Source organism: Phyllobates terribilis, unplaced genomic scaffold (assembly GCF_046119375.1).
Source record: "Phyllobates terribilis strain yellow unplaced genomic scaffold, ASM4611937v1 Scaffold_3__8_contigs__length_932513732, whole genome shotgun sequence".
NCBI classification, from domain to species: Eukaryota; Metazoa; Chordata; class Amphibia; order Anura; family Dendrobatidae; genus Phyllobates; species Phyllobates terribilis.
In genome coordinates this window covers 315,118,880-315,136,117 of record NW_027362763.1, presented here as the reverse complement: position 1 = coordinate 315,136,117, position 17,238 = coordinate 315,118,880, and the positions used below count along the sequence as shown (strand labels likewise).

Here is a 17,238-nt window from a genome sequence, read left to right as displayed (position 1 = left end):
ACTCGAATCTGGGAAGTGTGTTGGTTTGCTTAAAGGGATTGTCCAGTTTTGGCAGGAAGGTCTGTAATCATGTAGAGTTGTGAATTCTCACAGCGCACCCGACGGGCTATATCAGAATTCTCCAATGCCGGTGGTGAGACCGGACGGTCATGTGATCACAAGTATGGGATATGCAAACTACTGGCCACATTCATAGAGTGACTGCAGACTTTTGTGCCAAACTTGGACAACCCTTTTAATTAGGAAGAGAGAGATTGGTGAGTGCTAGACACTTCCGGCTGTGCTTTTCTCCCAATTGGAGGGAGACACAACCTGCTCAATCCTCCTTTCCACTCCAGGCAGAAGTCAGGGTTCACTTGAACTTCCCCCACACATTGGGGCATATTTGTTAATCTAAATAGAATTCTGTTGTATAAGCAAAAAAAAAAAAACAACAACTTTTTTTATATCCACAATATTTATGACATGTTTTAGACACTCTGTATACTCTAAATAGTAAGAAGGGCCTTGCTGGAAATGCCATGACTTTCGGAAAAGGGGCTCAGCTGTATGACACAGTGTGCCAAAGTAAGCCAACTAATAAGTGGTGAAAAATTAGACTATACAGTCTTAAAATTAGATTTACCAAACAGTATGAACCACTTTGATAGATTTGGCGCATTTTAAGATTGTCTAGTCCAAGTTTACATTGTCTAAGAATTAGCCAGTATTTATAAACATGCCCCAATGTGCATTGTCAACTGTTGTACAAATAGGCAACTTTGCCCAATATTGATGTGTAGAGTTCAGTTTCACTGATAACTTTTAAAATCTTGTGGCCTCTAAAAATAAGTATTTTCAAGGATAGTTACATCCATATAATTTTATTAAAACATGACTAAAGTGTAGTTCCAGGGATACTGTATTGCCTGGTCTGATTAAATGTAGGGAGGCACAACTGCAACGCATGTTAGGCAGCACAATCCCAGAGACAACCAAACAACACTCAGTGAGTAATATGCACAGGTCTTAGTGTTTAAAACAGAATCCATGCACCATACTTTCTGGCTCTGCAAACTTGATGTAATTGGGTAGAAGATTATCCTTGGAAGTAGGTATTAATAGAGTTATATATTGCCATAAGTCTCATTAAATCTTTGAAATTATTTTACCTCTCTATTCAACTGTCCATTCCATGGAAATATACATTATACCTGATGGTAAAAATACTGTGTGTTTGTGGCAATCTTGCTTTTTATTCTTCTTTATGATAATTCTTAAATCTGCATTATTGCTGCAGGTCTTTGGACAATGCAAAGTGATATTTAATTTGAATAAGCCAAAAAGGATTGCTCATCTCTACAACTATGATTGCACATTGAGTCCAGGTACGACTTTTGGCTAAAACAGCAAAAAAAAGATACAGTAACTCAAGGGTAGGAGCCATGAAACTGGTAGAAGGTTGTGTGATGTTAAATATGTCCTGGTAGAGGTATTAGAGATGGAATGATGTTGTAACAAGACAAAACACAAAAGGAATGCAGTATTAGGTTTATTGGATAATGTTTGGAGTGAAATTGAAACAAGCAGAAGCCGGTCATACTCATTTTGATGGCTGTCAGCCGAACTATGCTTTAGCAGATCATTTGGCCACCAGCTATCTCAGTTGACTCTCCTGTTCTCTATGAGAAAGCCCCTGTTGACACATTGGCCAGCAGCTTATCTTGTGGAGAACAATGCCACTGGCAGTCAGAAATCAGATATGCACCATCGACACCTTCCTCAACCATCAGTCAGCCGGCACCCACATACACTTTAGACTGTCAGCCAATCTTGTCCATATTGGTGGGTTTGTCTCACATTAGTCTAATTTATATGGGGGGGTTAAGAGTTAATGGATATGTTCAGTGGATATAAAAATGTACGCATCCCTGTTAAAATATCAGGCTTAGCATTTAAAAAATCATACCAAGAAGAATTATTTCAGAACTTTTATGTCTTCTATATCTGTTCAATTCAATTGAAAAATAAAGAAATCTTTTCTGGTGGAATAAGAAAAATAAAAAACTAAAATAATGTAGTTGCATTAGTATGCACATCCTTCATCTAATACTTTTAAGTACCCTTTAAATTCCTGACAGCAGTCAGTCTTTTTGGGTAGGAGTCTAGCAGCATGGCACATCTGGAATTGGCAATCTTTGCCCACTCATCCTTGCAGTATCTCCAAATCTGTCAGATTGTGGGTCTGGCCTTTGACAGGGCCATTCTAAAACTCTGATCTATCTCTGACAAAGCAATTATTTTGTTGATTTGGAGATAGGCTTAAGGTTGTTGTCATGCTGAAAGGTGAAATCCCTCTTCACCTTCAGCTTTTTACTAGAGGCCTGAAGATTTTAGGAACTGTTCATAATTCCCTCCACCCTGATTAAAGTGCCAGTTCTAGCTGCTGAAATAAAACAGACACAAAGCATAATATGGTGAGCTTTTGTTGATGCACAGTGTTGACTTTGTGCCAAACATACCTTTTGGAATTATGGTCAAAAACTTCAACCCTGGTCTCATCAGATCTTAACACATTTCCCACATACTTTTGGCCGACTGGGCGAGGTTTTGGCAGAACATATTGAAGAAAAAGATATTCTGAACTAACAATAATAATTATTAAAGAAGAAGAGGACTCCAAACATTATATGCAACCTGGAAAAATAAGAAGTCACAGCCTGCAAATAATCATTTAAATGTAAATGTTATCAATAATATATTAAAAAACATGATTACACCAAAAGGTGTGATAAATGTCAGAGCATATATTTAGGAAAATATAAAGCGATGTTCCCAATGAGGGCTCAAAGAGAGGAAATACACAAGTCGCATGGGTGTATAGAAAAATAAGTAATACGCTAGTATAACATAGTAGCTAAGCAAGGGATAAACTAGACAATATCATAAAAGCCTTGTCAATATGCAAATGTTTATAATCCCTGCAAAGCAATACACATCCATTGCAAGTATGGTCTATATGTACCCCACAGGTGTGGCATAAAAACTCTATGTAAGTGGAGCATAGAAAGAGCAATGTCAAAAAGAAAGGAACACCTTACCCATGTTCATAGGACACTCATGCCAAACCCCTATGCGCATTTCATGTGGGCTTCTTTGGGAAGTTGAGCTCCCACACGTTTCACTTGGGCTTCTTCGGGGTGTTGAGATCTCATGCGTTTCACATGGGCTCCTTTGGGGGGTTGAGCTTAATCTCCCAAAGAATCCCACGCATAATGCACATTGTGGTTTGGCAGGTATGCACTATGAATTTTTGAGGGACGTCAAGTCCTAGGTGCTGTCACTGTTGTGCCAAATTTAAGACCCTTCTTGATGACCATCTTCACAGTGTTCCATTACACTGTACATCTAATTGCTTAGAATTTTTTATACACTTCTCCTGACTGATATCTTTTAACAATGAGATCCCTTTGCTATGTTGTACGCTGTTTAAGGATCATGGCATTTTGAATTAAAACGCAACTAAGAAAATGTTAGAAAAATCCAATTAGAATAGCTAAACTTTGCATGGATTTAGTCAGAGTCAATTTAAATTATTAGAATTATTATTATTAATTTTATATGTTCTATATTTCAACAGCTACAGATGGGTTTGGTTGCCCTGGTTGCCATTTTTCTATACCACTGAATAATAGTAAAATTCAAGAGGTTGCAGAGAAGAGTTTGGAGAAGTTTAACAAGGAGAGTGACTACATCAAATACTTTATTCTTGGAAACATCACAAAAGGAGCTCGACAGGTAAAGATAAAACAAAAGCAGCTAATTATCCATAATTATCCATAATTTATTGCAAGTGCAAATATGTCATTTTTAAAACACACAAGAATTGTAAAGTATTGAGCATTATGTTGTCATCTACATTTGTGAATGGAGTTAGTGGTCAATTAGTAAACATACAGACACTATAAAACAACCCTATGAATGCTGGAATGTTTCAAATGTCTGTTCAATCAGAGCTGTCCAATTTCCTCCAACATATACTGTAAATCCCATGCTTATGCCATTTGCCTTTTTTAGTCATTAAAAGAGAACTTGTTACTACTTTTCTCTCCTAGAAATAAGCAAATCATGGCCATGATTTAGAATGGGGAAGTTGTTTGAAACACATAGGATCTGCACCCCATTTTATGATGTTACTCTGTTATAATCTGTTTTTACCCAATAGTCAAGAAAGAAGATGTTATGCTCTATCCTTGTAGCAGGACTAAAGATGTATTTTTGGAGTATCAATAAAGCCACAACTTTTCATGCATTAAAATGAGGTTTTGCAATGATTTTTTGCGTGTTGCGTAGTGCCATTTTAGACTGCACCCAGCATAAAGTCTAGACATTGTGCTAGATACAGTTACAATTCACTGGAGTTGGTCACCTTTAACTAACGATATATACTCATTTTCCTAGGTGGTTGCAGGAACAGCTTACCATGTGGAATTTACAATTCATGAGTCTACTTGTAACAAATCAGCTGAAGATTTCTCCCTGTGTGTTCCCCTGGAATGTGAATTTGCTGTAAGTAGATCAAGAGAGTAATGGTATTCATTTCAGTTTTTTCTCTTTATCACGTGTGAGGCCTTCTTCTCCTACTTTAACTAACTTAGTCTAAATCAACTGCATAAAAGAATATAAGAAACTTTGTAATATATCTTATCAGGGAAATATGCTTCTTTCTCCACTTAAAGGGAATTTGTCAAAAGGATTTCACAACGCAAAATGTGCATATAACTTTTTTCAAAAACAAGTCCCAAATATTTTTACATGGCCGTTCCTAAGAAATTAGCATTTTAATTAATATGCAAATGAGGCTTAAGAACTATTTGTACATCTGAAGCCTCTGCAAGTCCAGCTCTATCTCCATACCCTGCCATGCTTCCTCCTGCATGACCAATGGCTCCTTTGCCTGAAATCACACACAGCAGACAGGTTGCCAGTCAAACAAGAGGAGGTGGTTTAGGAGTTGGGGAATAGAGCTGGAGTGACAGAGGCTTCAGATCTACAAATAGTTCTTCAGTCTCATTTGAAAATCCAATGAAACGATGATTTTTCAGTAATAGAGGAACAGATTGGCCATGTAAAGGTATTGCTGGACTTGTCTTTGAAAGAGCTATATAAATAGTTTGGGGTGTGAAATCCTGCTGACACATTCCCAGAGCCAATTCTACCCTCTCCCTTTCTTCTGAACTCACCATACACTCTTTTTTCCAAGTGTTTTTGTCAAAGCAAGACAGACTGCCAGGAAATTAAGTTTCATGTTACACAGCATATTGAAGTCTATGAAGAAAGGAGGGGGAGGAGGAAGTGAGGAGCACTGAGCACAGTGAGACCAGCAAGGCACAGGCAGATCATGCTGCAGCTTATAAGCACATTTATTGTACTTATGTGCTGGATTCACCGCCACACAGCTCAGTACTGCTGTATAATGTCCAAGTTACCACTGCTTATGTATGAATGCTACAGAGGAGGAATCCCTTTCTCTGTGTGTACTGTGTATGGGATACATCATAGCGGCTAATCACCAGCCATTAGATCAGATAGGTCAGAGACAATTGAAAATTAGAGCTAGAGAGGGGAAAACTGGTAAAATGAAAGTTACTCAATGTCCAGAAGTGGTGTTATTCCTAATTTATACACACATACACGACAGCTTACACTGAACAGTCACCTAAAATGACATGTTTGAGGGAGGGGGTTACAAAGAATAAAAAAAAAAAACACTGTTTAAAGGGAATATGTCACCAGGTTCTTCCCACCTAATCTGAAGTGGCAGAGGAGACCTTGATTCCAGTGATGTATCACTTATTGGGTTTGTAAGTGTAGTTTGAATACAATCAATGTTTTATTATCATTAGAGGACTTGTAAACCGGCTGACAGACAGACAAGTATATTAGTGAGCTCTGTAGAACTCCACCTCCACCACTGATTGGCAGCTTTCTGTGTACATTGCACAATGGTGGAAAGCTGCCCATCGGTGGTGTTGGTAGAGTTATACAAAGGTCAACATTCAGAGAATTGTTAAACCTTTAGCAAATAAAATGGTGATTTTATCAAAATAACAACAAGCTGCTCAGTAAGTAACACATCATTGGAATCAGGATCTCTGCCCCTAAATTATGCTGCTGTCAGATGGGGTAGCAAAAACTTGGTGACCGATTCCTTTTAAAAATACCAAAAAGAGCTTTATTAACCGACCACTGCTCCAGCTCCAGCTCATGGTCGCTGCCTTCAGTCTTTGTTGACAGCCTGCAGAGGTAACGTCATAACTAAAGCACATGTGATGACTGCAGCCAGTCACTCCGGTCAGCACTCGAGCTGGTACGGACTGCCCTGCATCATTAGGGTCACAAGCGCTATTTTCTCACATCCAATATCATTGAATAAAATGCATTTGTTTAGCCTATACATAATAAAGTTAAAGATAGATTGTGATAGTACATTGGTTGTTTTCTCCGGAAAACGCCTTTTTATTTGTTATATTAGGGAAAGGAGGGCATATTTAAATATACCCCAAATCTGAAGGAACACATGGGAACTGAAGCTGCTAACTTCTTCTTTTGATTTCAATTGATTCCATATAATGATTTTAGTTCTACTGGAAAATTGAGTAAATGCTGTAGCTGATAACAGATTATTGGCAATATTTGTATGTTAGATGCTAAATTTAATTGTAATGTATTGTATTTCTATTTTCACCAGCATACTGGCTACTGTAAGGGTATGGCTGTAGCACATTGGAACACACCAGGCCAAAATAATGTGAAGAATGTCAAGTGTGACATATTTGAACCAGAGGTATGATGTTAATAATATTATAATATCAGTAATATCATGACTATATATTACCCATAATATGATTGTTAGATTGTCAGGGCATACTGCCCATTAAATAGTAGAAAAAGATCTACTTTTGTTTTTTCTAACATGGAGAGTCATGGCGATATGATGCAACTGTTGCTTAATCCTCATCTATATGATTGCCTCTATTAATTTAACACAATATATTGTAGACAGCACAGATTATTAAACTAGCAGTTTGAGATTATTTTTATACTAGTTTTGTTATCATCAGTAGTATTAGTGACGCGCCCCTGGGCCTGTGTCGCGCTGCGTTGCGCACGCGGGAGCTTACCCGGAGCCGGATCTCTTGAGGGTTGTAGTCTCGTGGCGGCGACCCGGTCCGCGCCCAGGGAGTCAAACTGAGCGGCGATGTACTAGCAGTAGATGGTTGGTGACTACGCCACCCGTTGAATGCAGCTATGGAGCTGCCGCTGCAGGGCAGACCGCTGAGGCCGGTGGAAGGATGGTGCAGCGTGGATGGTATAACCCCCAACGGGAGGGGTATGGCCTCAGGGCAGCCGACGTGGATGATGGGGGTAGCAGGAACCACTCAGAGACGGTGCGGTGTAGTTCAGGGTCTTTACTGGTGACAAAGATAGACCCTCCCGGAGTACTTGCTAGTGATAGGGGCCTGGTCAGTCCTTGAGCAGATGGGATCTCCCCTGGCCAGGCGGAGTTGTAGGCCTCCCAAACTAACTGTACTCTTCTGGCTACCTTGCTAGAGGCGGGAATAAGTAGCCCACGTCCCTGAGTGTACCGTGTGGTGCTCACCCGTATGGCCGGTGACTCGGGGCCTTCTAATGGCTTCCGCTCCACGATGGCGGTGATGGTCCCACGCGTGTGACCGTGCCTTCGGGCTTCTGGGCCAGAGGACCTGAAATCCTCTGCCGGACGGTTTCTGCTGCTGGGTAGGAGTTAGTCCCCACAGCCTCGGACTCCGGGTCCGGTAAGAATCTTCTCAGTCAGGGCGAGCTCTGTAGCTGCCAGCCCCTGACTCGTTGTAACACTGCTCCCCACAGAGCTCCTGATGTTTCTTGCTATGCTGTTTCTCTTCTCTACTCTTGTTCTGTCTTCTTTCTCACTCACTCTGCCTCAGCCCCGGGTTTATATAGGGTAAGTCCTTCCCCTCCCAAGACTGGGCAGGAGGTGTGGCATGCACAGGATCCCTGACCAAAGGACCTCCCACCTGCTCTCAGACGTAATATCTCTATCACTGTGGCAACCAGACCCCTGGGGTGTCACATTCCCCCCTAGTGAAATTTAGTACTCCGGGACTAAACATATTTTTTTTTTTTTTTTTTTTAGAAAAACATAACAAGGTATAACAATAACAATACAATAAGAAAAACACATAAGATGGTTACGGCGTGTCCGCAACCGGGTGCAGTTTTGAAAAGCAAGGTGTCCATTTCACCAAAATAGGGAGACGTAACCAGGTAGGGGCCTGTCCTGCCCCGAGTCCTTAACAGTCTTTAGTCCATCCTGGGTTACGCTCCAACTATGTACAAGGATTCCCGGTAAATCCACCAGGGACTCCTAAAAAGAACTAGAAACACAAAATTATACACAAGCAACTATAAACAAGTAAACATTATAAGATAGCTTAAACATTTAGATCCTCCAACGTGCGGGTAGCTGGCCTCTAGTGGCCCTAGTGGACCTACGGAGCTGACTGTCTGGCCCTGAACTACAGGGTGTAGGAGCTGTCAAGGGTAAACTGGGCAGCTGTCTATGGGCCCTCTGGCTCACTAGGGGTATGGCAGGCTCACTATAAGCAGAGGGTTGATTTTCCGGGTCTGCTTGTGTAGAGTCTTCTGCCTCCTGGACCGGCTGTTCTTCCAGCTCTACCGGTTGCTCCGTAGGTTCTTGGGATGATGGTTGGAGGAAGGTGAGTACGGGTACCACAACTGCACCATTGACTTGAGTCCAAGACCGAGGGAAGTCCCCGAGCACGGTACTAACCATATCTTCCCTTTCCTCTACGGGTCGATGGTCTTCTTGTTCCTCTTCAGGGTTCCTCAGTTGTTCGGGACACTTCTTCAGGTGGTCCCGGGATACAATGGCTGTGGTTTCCCCTCCGTCTTTACTGATGGTACAGACCTTCGGGTTTTCGTGGCTTGAGGGCAGTACGGTGTACGGGTCCTTCTCCCACTGGTCGTCCAACTTGTGGAGCCGTCTCTTCCTCTTCAAGACCTGCTCTCCGGGTACCAGGGGAACAGCGGGAGCATACTGGTTGTAAGTTTTCTCTTGTCTTTCCCTAGCCTGACAGAGACTTCGCTCCACGCTCTCCTGTACTCTCCGGTACTGCTGCTGCCTCTCTGTGTCCCAGTCTGTTTCTGGTGAAGTGTCCTCGGGTGTCAGGACTCCCATTTCCAGGTCAACAGGTAACTTACCAGGTCTTGCCCTCATTAGGTAAGCCGGGGTACAGTTGGTGGAACCTACTGGGATGTGGTTGTATAGGTCCACCAGATCGGGCAACTTTTCAGGCCACAGACTGCATTCTTCCAGGGGCAACGTTTTTAGAAGATCCATTACCACCTGGTTCATTTTTTCACAAAGTCCATTAGTCTGCGGATGGTAGGGTGTCGTCCTTATCTTCCGGCAGCCATACAGATTGCAGAATTCCTGGAAGACCTCCGCTTCAAAGGCAGGTCCCTGGTCCGTCAGCACTTGGTCCGGGTACCCGTGTGGACGGCAAAAGTGCTGCTGGAAGGCTCTAGCTGCTGTTTGAGCCGTTAAGTCCTTGACGGGGACGACAACCAGAAACCGGGAGTAATGATCCACGATGGTTAACGCGTAGACGTAGCCACTTCTGCTTGGGGTCAGTTTTACATGATCCAAGGCTACCAGTTCCAACGGTTGCCGGGTGACGATGGACTGCAGGGGAGTCTTCTGGCTGGCGCGGTCCTTCCTTCTCAGGTTGCACGGGCCACAGTCTCTGCACCACTTCTCAATGGTTCCCCTCATGCCTACCCAGTGGAATCGCTCGCGCAGCAGGAACTCCAGCTTCTTCCACCCGAAGTGTCCAGCTCCGTCGTGGTATGCCTCCATCACCATGGCTGCGTCTCTGCGTGGCACCACTACTTGCCAGAGTAATTCATGCGTCCGGGAGTTAACCATTCTGCGGCACAACTTCCCTTTGTAAAGGAACAGTCGACTCTTCTCTGCCCATAGTTGTTTGGCTTCCTCCGGAGCGTCTGGTTCAAGGCGAGCCTCCGGCCGAGTCAGCATCTCCTTCACCAGTCGGACGGCAGGGTCGCTGTCTTGCGTTTCCGCCCAGTTGTAGTGAGGTAAGGGGTTCAACGTAGCAGCCTGCTTACTCCTTACCCGGTGGGAATACTGGATAGTCCCATGACGGTGGAACGCAGGGAGTTCAATCTCTTCCAGTCCCTCCGGATCTTCTCCTTCGTCCGGCAGGTTGGGCATCCTGGACAGGGCGTCCGCGTTAGTATTGGAGCGCCCTGCCCGGTATTTGATTATGAACTCGTAGTTGGACAGACGGGCCATCCACCTCTGCTCCAGGGCACCGAGTCTTGCCGTGTCCAGGTGTGTCAACGGGTTGTTATCCGTGTACACAGTGAACCGGGAAGAAGCAAGGTAATGCTTAAAGCGCTCAGTGACTGCCCATACCACGGCCAGGAACTCTAGCTTAAATGAGCTATAATTCTCGGGGTTCCTTTCGGTGGGTCGCAGTTTTCGGCTGGCGTAGGCGATTACTCGTTCTTTCCCCTGCTGGATCTGGGACAGTACGGCTCCTAGCCCGATGTTACTGGCGTCGGTGTAGAGGATGAAGGGCTGGCTATAATCCGGGTACGCCAAGATTTCATCCCCCGTGAGGGCCATCTTCAGCTGGCGGAAGAACTCTTCTTCTAGCTCTTCCCATTTGAAGGGCGGCTTCTGGTTCTTGGCCTTCCGGGACTGGCCTATCAGGAGGTCCTGCATAGGCGCTGCCTTTTTGGTGAAACCGGGAATAAACCTTCGGTAGTAGCCTACCAACCCGAGGAACTGCCGCACTTCTTTTATGCTGGAGGGGCTTGGCCATCCCTTAATTGCGGTGATCTTATCGGGGTCGGGAGCCACTCCGTCAGCGCTCACCACGTGTCCCAGGTACTGCACCTTTGGTTTCAGGAGGTGACACTTGGAGGGTTTCACCTTTAGGCCGTAACTCGCCAGAGCTTCGAACACCTCCGCCAGGTGTTTCAGGTGGTCCTCATAAGTTTTGGAGTATACGATGACATCGTCCAGGTACAACAGGACCGTCTCGAAGTTTCTGTGGCCCAGACAGCACTCCATTAATCGTTGGAAGGTTCCTGGGACGTTGCAGAGTCCGAACGGCATGCAGGTGAACTCACTAAGTCCCATCGGGGTGGTGAATGCGGTCTTCTCCCGGTCCGCCTCTGCTACAGGAACCTGCCAGTACCCGCTAGTGAGATCCAAGGTAGAGAAGAAGTTAGCAGATCTTAAAGCAGCCAATGACTCCTCTATCCTTGGTAAGGGGTACGCATCCTTGTGTGTGATACGGTTGATTTTCCGGTAATCTACACACATCCTCATGGTGTTGTCTTTCTTTTTGACTAAAACTAGCGGGGCTGCCCAGGGGCTACAGCTATCCCGGATTACCCCAGCCTCCTTCATGTCTCTAAGCATCCCCTTGGCGTGTTGGTAATGTGCAGGGGGTACGGGTCGATACCTCTCTTTTATGGGAGGATGATCTCCCGTGGGGATGCGGTGTTCTACCCCCTTGACTCGCCCGAAGTCTAACGGGTGTTTACTAAACACTCTCTCATACTCTTGAACCACCCGGTAGACTCCCTGTCTCTGGTGGGAGGGAGTGGAGTCAGTTCCCAAGTGTAGTTGCTGACACCAATCCTCCATTACTTTCTTAGAGCCGTTACCTTCCTCCGGGTGAGATGGAGGCAAGGGTTCCACAGACTGTATAGAGTTTTGGTTGATGGTATATAATTTTGCTAGCGTGGCATACCGGGGCAGGTACACTTCCCTCTCCCCGATATTGATTATGCGAACGGGCACCCTCCCATGGCGTACATTGACCACCCCCCGTGCTGTCAAAATGGTGGGCCTACTGTCTGAGTAAACTGGTTCTACCATTGCCTGGTAATCTCTACCTCTCAGACCAATAGCTGCCCGGCACCAAATCATCATTTCGCTTTTTGGGGGCATGGCAATAGGGAAAGGGTCACACATTCTTACGCTACCAATCTCACCGCCGGAGAGTTCCACCTGTTGCCGTCGCATCAGTGCCCGGATCTCTTTCTGGAGCACTCGCTGCTCGCCGGAGCTGGCGTTCTTGGCAACCTGCTGTAGAAGGAAAATCACCTCTGCAAGACAATTCTCAATTACATTAGTTCCTAGAGTTATTTTTGGGTGGCTCTCATGTTTGTCAATGTCTACAATGATCAGTCCCTGTGCTGCCAGTTCGACTCTACCGATTTTGATGGTCACCTCTTTAAATCCGATCTGTGGCACGGGCTGGCCATTGCTGGCGATGATACTCAAGTCGTCGTCAGGGTAGCGGGTAATATCCGAGTCATTCCAGTACTGCTTAAAGAGCACGTACGGGATAGTGGTGACCTGTGACCCGGTGTCCAGTAGGGCACTCATGGGAATGCCATCCAGTACCACAGGCAAGACTGGACGTCCTCCCACATATCTGTCGCGCCAGTTCGATGGGCCTGGTGATCTTTTTCCTGGGGGTTGGCCCTCTACCCCAGGTTGTGCCCGTTTAAAGAACAGTACCTTTCCATATGTCCGGGTTGATTGCAGCGGCGGCAGATGGGTCGTCCGTCCTCGCTGTATCGGTCACTGGGTCTTCCTCTGGCCGGTGGGGTCCTCCTTGGTCGACGCCACGGGATGTCCTCCGGTCCGGATGCCAGCTGGATCTTCCCTGGGGTGGAAACCTGTAAAGACTGCACAGTTCGGGTTAGCGCAGCAACGCTCTTAGCTAGCTCTTGGACCTGATGGCGTAGGTCTGGAGCCGGGTCATTGTCCAAAGCCTGCGCATCAGCTCCCACAGGCCCTGCCGACAAGGGCGCCGCCTCCTGGTGGTAAGTGATAGCTGGGCGCCTGTGGGTCACAACGCCACCCGGTGCCGGTTCTCGGAGCACCCGGATGGCTCTGTCCTTGAACTGTGCAAAGTCCAGATGGGGATCTTGTAAGGCCATTGCCCGCAACTGGGTTCGGTGGGCATTGCAATATAAACCCTCTATAAATTGTTCAGTCAACAGCCTGTCCTCGTTTCCCACCCCATCAGGGTCGGTCTGCTTTATGGCCCTCAGGGCCTCTTGTAGGTTTAGTGCATAGTCCCTTATACTCTCATGCGCTCGCTGCTTGCACCCGTAGAATCTAAGCTTAATCTCGGCAGAGGTGCGGGTATCAAAGGTGTCCTTCAGCCGGGTTAGTATCCCTGCGACAGTCTTCCTCCCAGGTGGCCAGGATTTTACTTCCCTTTTGGCTGCCCCGGTTAGTTGGGCCACCAGGATGCTCACTTTTTGCTCTTCTGTGAGGGGGTACACCTGGAAGAGGCTATCCAGCTTTTCTCTAAAGTCATGCAGGGTATGTGACTCCCCTGAGTACTGGGGTAGCCAAGCTGCTCCCGGGATATAGGGCATGGTGAAGGGCATAACTGCAGCAGCGGTAGCGCTGGCGGGGGTTGAGGCAGTGAAGCTCTCCTCCGTATCCGACATCTTCCTCCCCCCTAGTGGACCGTGGCCTACCTTGCGATGATCCTCTTCCGTAGGCCGCGGCTCCGCAGTGGATCGTCAGGGTTGAGGACCTTCCGTCGCGCTCCTGTGACGTCGGCGTCTGCTGGGCTCCTTCCAGGACCTTACGCAACGTCCGGACGTGAGGCGGGGCTTCAGTTCTCGCGCGCTTTCGGAGTCCACGCCCCTCTTCTTCCCGCGCGGCGTCCTCAAGATGGCGTCCAATGGCGGGAAAACTCCACGGATGGCGGGAAGAATGTAGAAGATGGCGCCGGATGGCAGGAAACCTCCACGGATAGCGGGAATCTTCACCACTGGTAAGTTTGAACAGTCTTTGCTTTTCAGGCACGCAGTACCCGGTGGTTGCGGGCACGAGATCCTGCCGACTACGCCAAAGTTGACGCGCCCCTGGGCCTGTGTCGCGCTGCGTTGCGCACGCGGGAGCTTACCCGGAGCCGGATCTCTTGAGGGTTGTAGTCTCGTGGCGGCGACCCGGTCCGCGCCCAGGGAGTCAAACTGAGCGGCGATGTACTAGCAGTAGATGGTTGGTGACTACGCCACCCGTTGAATGCAGCTATGGAGCTGCCGCTGCAGGGCAGACCGCTGAGGCCGGTGGAAGGATGGTGCAGCGTGGATGGTATAACCCCCAACGGGAGGGGTATGGCCTCAGGGCAGCCGACGTGGATGATGGGGGTAGCAGGAACCACTCAGAGACGGTGCGGTGTAGTTCAGGGTCTTTACTGGTGACAAAGATAGACCCTCCCGGAGTACTTGCTAGTGATAGGGGCCTGGTCAGTCCTTGAGCAGATGGGATCTCCCCTGGCCAGGCGGAGTTGTAGGCCTCCCAAACTAACTGTACTCTTCTGGCTACCTTGCTAGAGGCGGGAATAAGTAGCCCACGTCCCTGAGTGTACCGTGTGGTGCTCACCCGTATGGCCGGTGACTCGGGGCCTTCTAATGGCTTCCGCTCCACGATGGCGGTGATGGTCCCACGCGTGTGACCGTGCCTTCGGGCTTCTGGGCCAGAGGACCTGAAATCCTCTGCCGGACGGTTTCTGCTGCTGGGTAGGAGTTAGTCCCCACAGCCTCGGACTCCGGGTCCGGTAAGAATCTTCTCAGTCAGGGCGAGCTCTGTAGCTGCCAGCCCCTGACTCGTTGTAACACTGCTCCCCACAGAGCTCCTGATGTTTCTTGCTATGCTGTTTCTCTTCTCTACTCTTGTTCTGTCTTCTTTCTCACTCACTCTGCCTCAGCCCCGGGTTTATATAGGGGAAGTCCTTCCCCTCCCAAGACTGGGCAGGAGGTGTGGCATGCACAGGATCCCTGACCAAAGGACCTCCCACCTGCTCTTAGACGTAATATCTCTATCACTGTGGCAACCAGACCCCTGGGGTGTCACATTAGTATCACATCCCGCGTGCTATCTTGATTAGAAATATATTGAGATGTCGGTTTTCTAGACCAAAATATATTACAAAAAAGACCAAGCGTCCATATATCAAAGTGGTTACGCCAGTTTTCTGCACAACATGACATTTTTTCACCAGTCCAAGCCAGCTCCACCAAAATGGGAGGTGCTGGGGCTGAAATGGGACGTGGCAATGCTCAACTAACCAATTTATTACCCCGGAGAGAGAGTAAGATTTGTGGCAAGGCACACAGAGGCACACATCACTTGTAAGATGTGTCTGATTCATTAAGTGGTGTGCACCTCTTATTGAATCAGACTCCTATTACTCCACCATACCCCTTCATTAAGAATGGTGTGTGCAACGCCAGTCTTAATGAATCAGAGCCTAGGTGCCTGTAAACTGTTCACTATTGTGGCTATTAAACAAGTTCACAATTCATTTTTAATATTTAAAGTTGCACTGTAGTTCTGTGAAATTTTATTCAGTACAGTTTTATTGCAACAATTGATATCACATCATCTTAAACTAATTTTACTTAAAGATAATAATGTCTTTATTTTTAGGCGGCTGTTGTGGAAGAACAGAAACATAATGAAGGCCATCCTACTGATCAACCAAGTAATGACAAAAAAGATCATGGAAAGCATGGTGACAGAGGAAGAGGACAAAAGCATGGTCACAAACGAGGGCATGGGCATGCTAAGCATGGTAATAAACATGGACATAAACATGACCACAAACATGATCACAAACATGATCATCACAATGACAGTGGAAGTCATGAGCATGATCATGAACATCTACACAATTATGAACATCATCATAGCCAACCACAGAGGCCTCATGGTCCTCCATCCCGTCCACCCAAAACAGTGGGCACCATTTCATATCTTTCTGGAAATGAAACACCAACTACAGGTTCTCCTGTAGAACAAGAAAAGAAGGGTAAAGGACCAAAACCTGACAGAAAATGGGAAGGAAAACCATCAAAATCATTTATTCGTCCTTTTCCTGAGAAGACCTCAATATCAGATCAATGCCCTGGTCCAGCTAAGAATTTTCCGGTTACTGAAAATGTTCCCAGTATAGGAGGAACACAAGAACCAACACGACTTCCAAAATAGACATAATCTAAAATGTGTGATATAACAATCTTGTACTCCTATTTTGTGAAGAACACCAGTCAGAAAAGAAAATAAATATGGAAAACAAAGTTTAAAATGGTGTGTGTCCTGTTTAAAATGAAACACAACATTTCGATTGTATTAATTTCAAAGGGAAAGCATACCACCATAATCAGCCCCAGTCTCTAACACTGAGGCATCGACAGACTGCATCTGTCTAGAAGTGATGAGGTCATCATGACCACTAGTGATCTGACTGCTAAGGTCACTAATTGGCTGTATGGTCAGGTGACCAGAGGATGGGACATCATCACTATCGTTCCAGCACCCCAGCGGAAAAGCAGAGTTAGAACAGGGGGTGGATTCTGGCATTTTTTTTTTCTTTCGCTAGGATGGTTTTCCTCTATTAACTCTAAAGAAAAAGAAGACTACCCGTTTAATTGCAGATTGAATATACATGTGTAGGAGATGCTACAAGATGGAGGGTTCATCTATAAATAAAAAAATGATCACAAACCGAAAACTGTTAGAGAACTTTTCTTTTTTTTGACAACTGATGCACAAATTCTCCATAGTTGCAAAAATGTTAAGTGGCAGTTGTCACTTTGATAAGGCACAATATATATATGACGGTTACAGTTCATTGTGATTAGTAGTGCATTTCACAGTAAAAGGCCCTGTATACCCAGTGGTAGCAATATGCTCTTTTAGGTAATTCAGTTATGCTTGTGTGTTGTACGCTGGCTAGGTTCAGACAAATGTATAAAAAAAATTGTTCATTTTGCATACAGAAAAAAAAGCCAACTTTTCATCTGCATTGTCTTCCATATGTCTTCCGTATACAATCTGTATGGCATCCATTTTTTTATACATTTGTTATGAAAATTTACAAGCCCAAATACAGTTTCCTAATAATAATTGCAATGTATATGTATCTAAGGGGTAACATTTCTCCTTGCGGAGAGTGACACGTTAAGCATGTCAAGGTGAGGAGACTTTTTAAGCCTCAATGCTCCTCTGGGAAATATGCAAATTGTCTCTTCAGAGAGAAAGAGAACTAGAACTCTACTGCCACCTATAGGAATTAGCAATCCTAAAAGTCAATATTGACC

General features: G+C 45.8%; 1 protein-coding gene across 1 annotated transcript in view; it reads left to right on the top strand.

Moving 5' to 3' along the window:
* LOC141258083 (fetuin-B-like) overlaps window positions 1-16,223 on the top strand; it is a 53,923-nt gene extending 37,700 nt beyond the window's left edge. The window contains exons 3-7 of the mRNA XM_073673089.1: window positions 1,280-1,367; window positions 3,620-3,777; window positions 4,441-4,548; window positions 6,731-6,826; window positions 15,566-16,223. Of these exons, the coding sequence (XP_073529190.1) occupies window positions 1,280-1,367; window positions 3,620-3,777; window positions 4,441-4,548; window positions 6,731-6,826; window positions 15,566-16,126 (1,011 nt within the window). The 3' untranslated portion in view covers window positions 16,127-16,223. The remainder of the gene's footprint in view (window positions 1-1,279; window positions 1,368-3,619; window positions 3,778-4,440; window positions 4,549-6,730; window positions 6,827-15,565) is intronic.
* The last annotated feature ends 1,015 nt before the right edge of the window (window positions 16,224-17,238 follow it).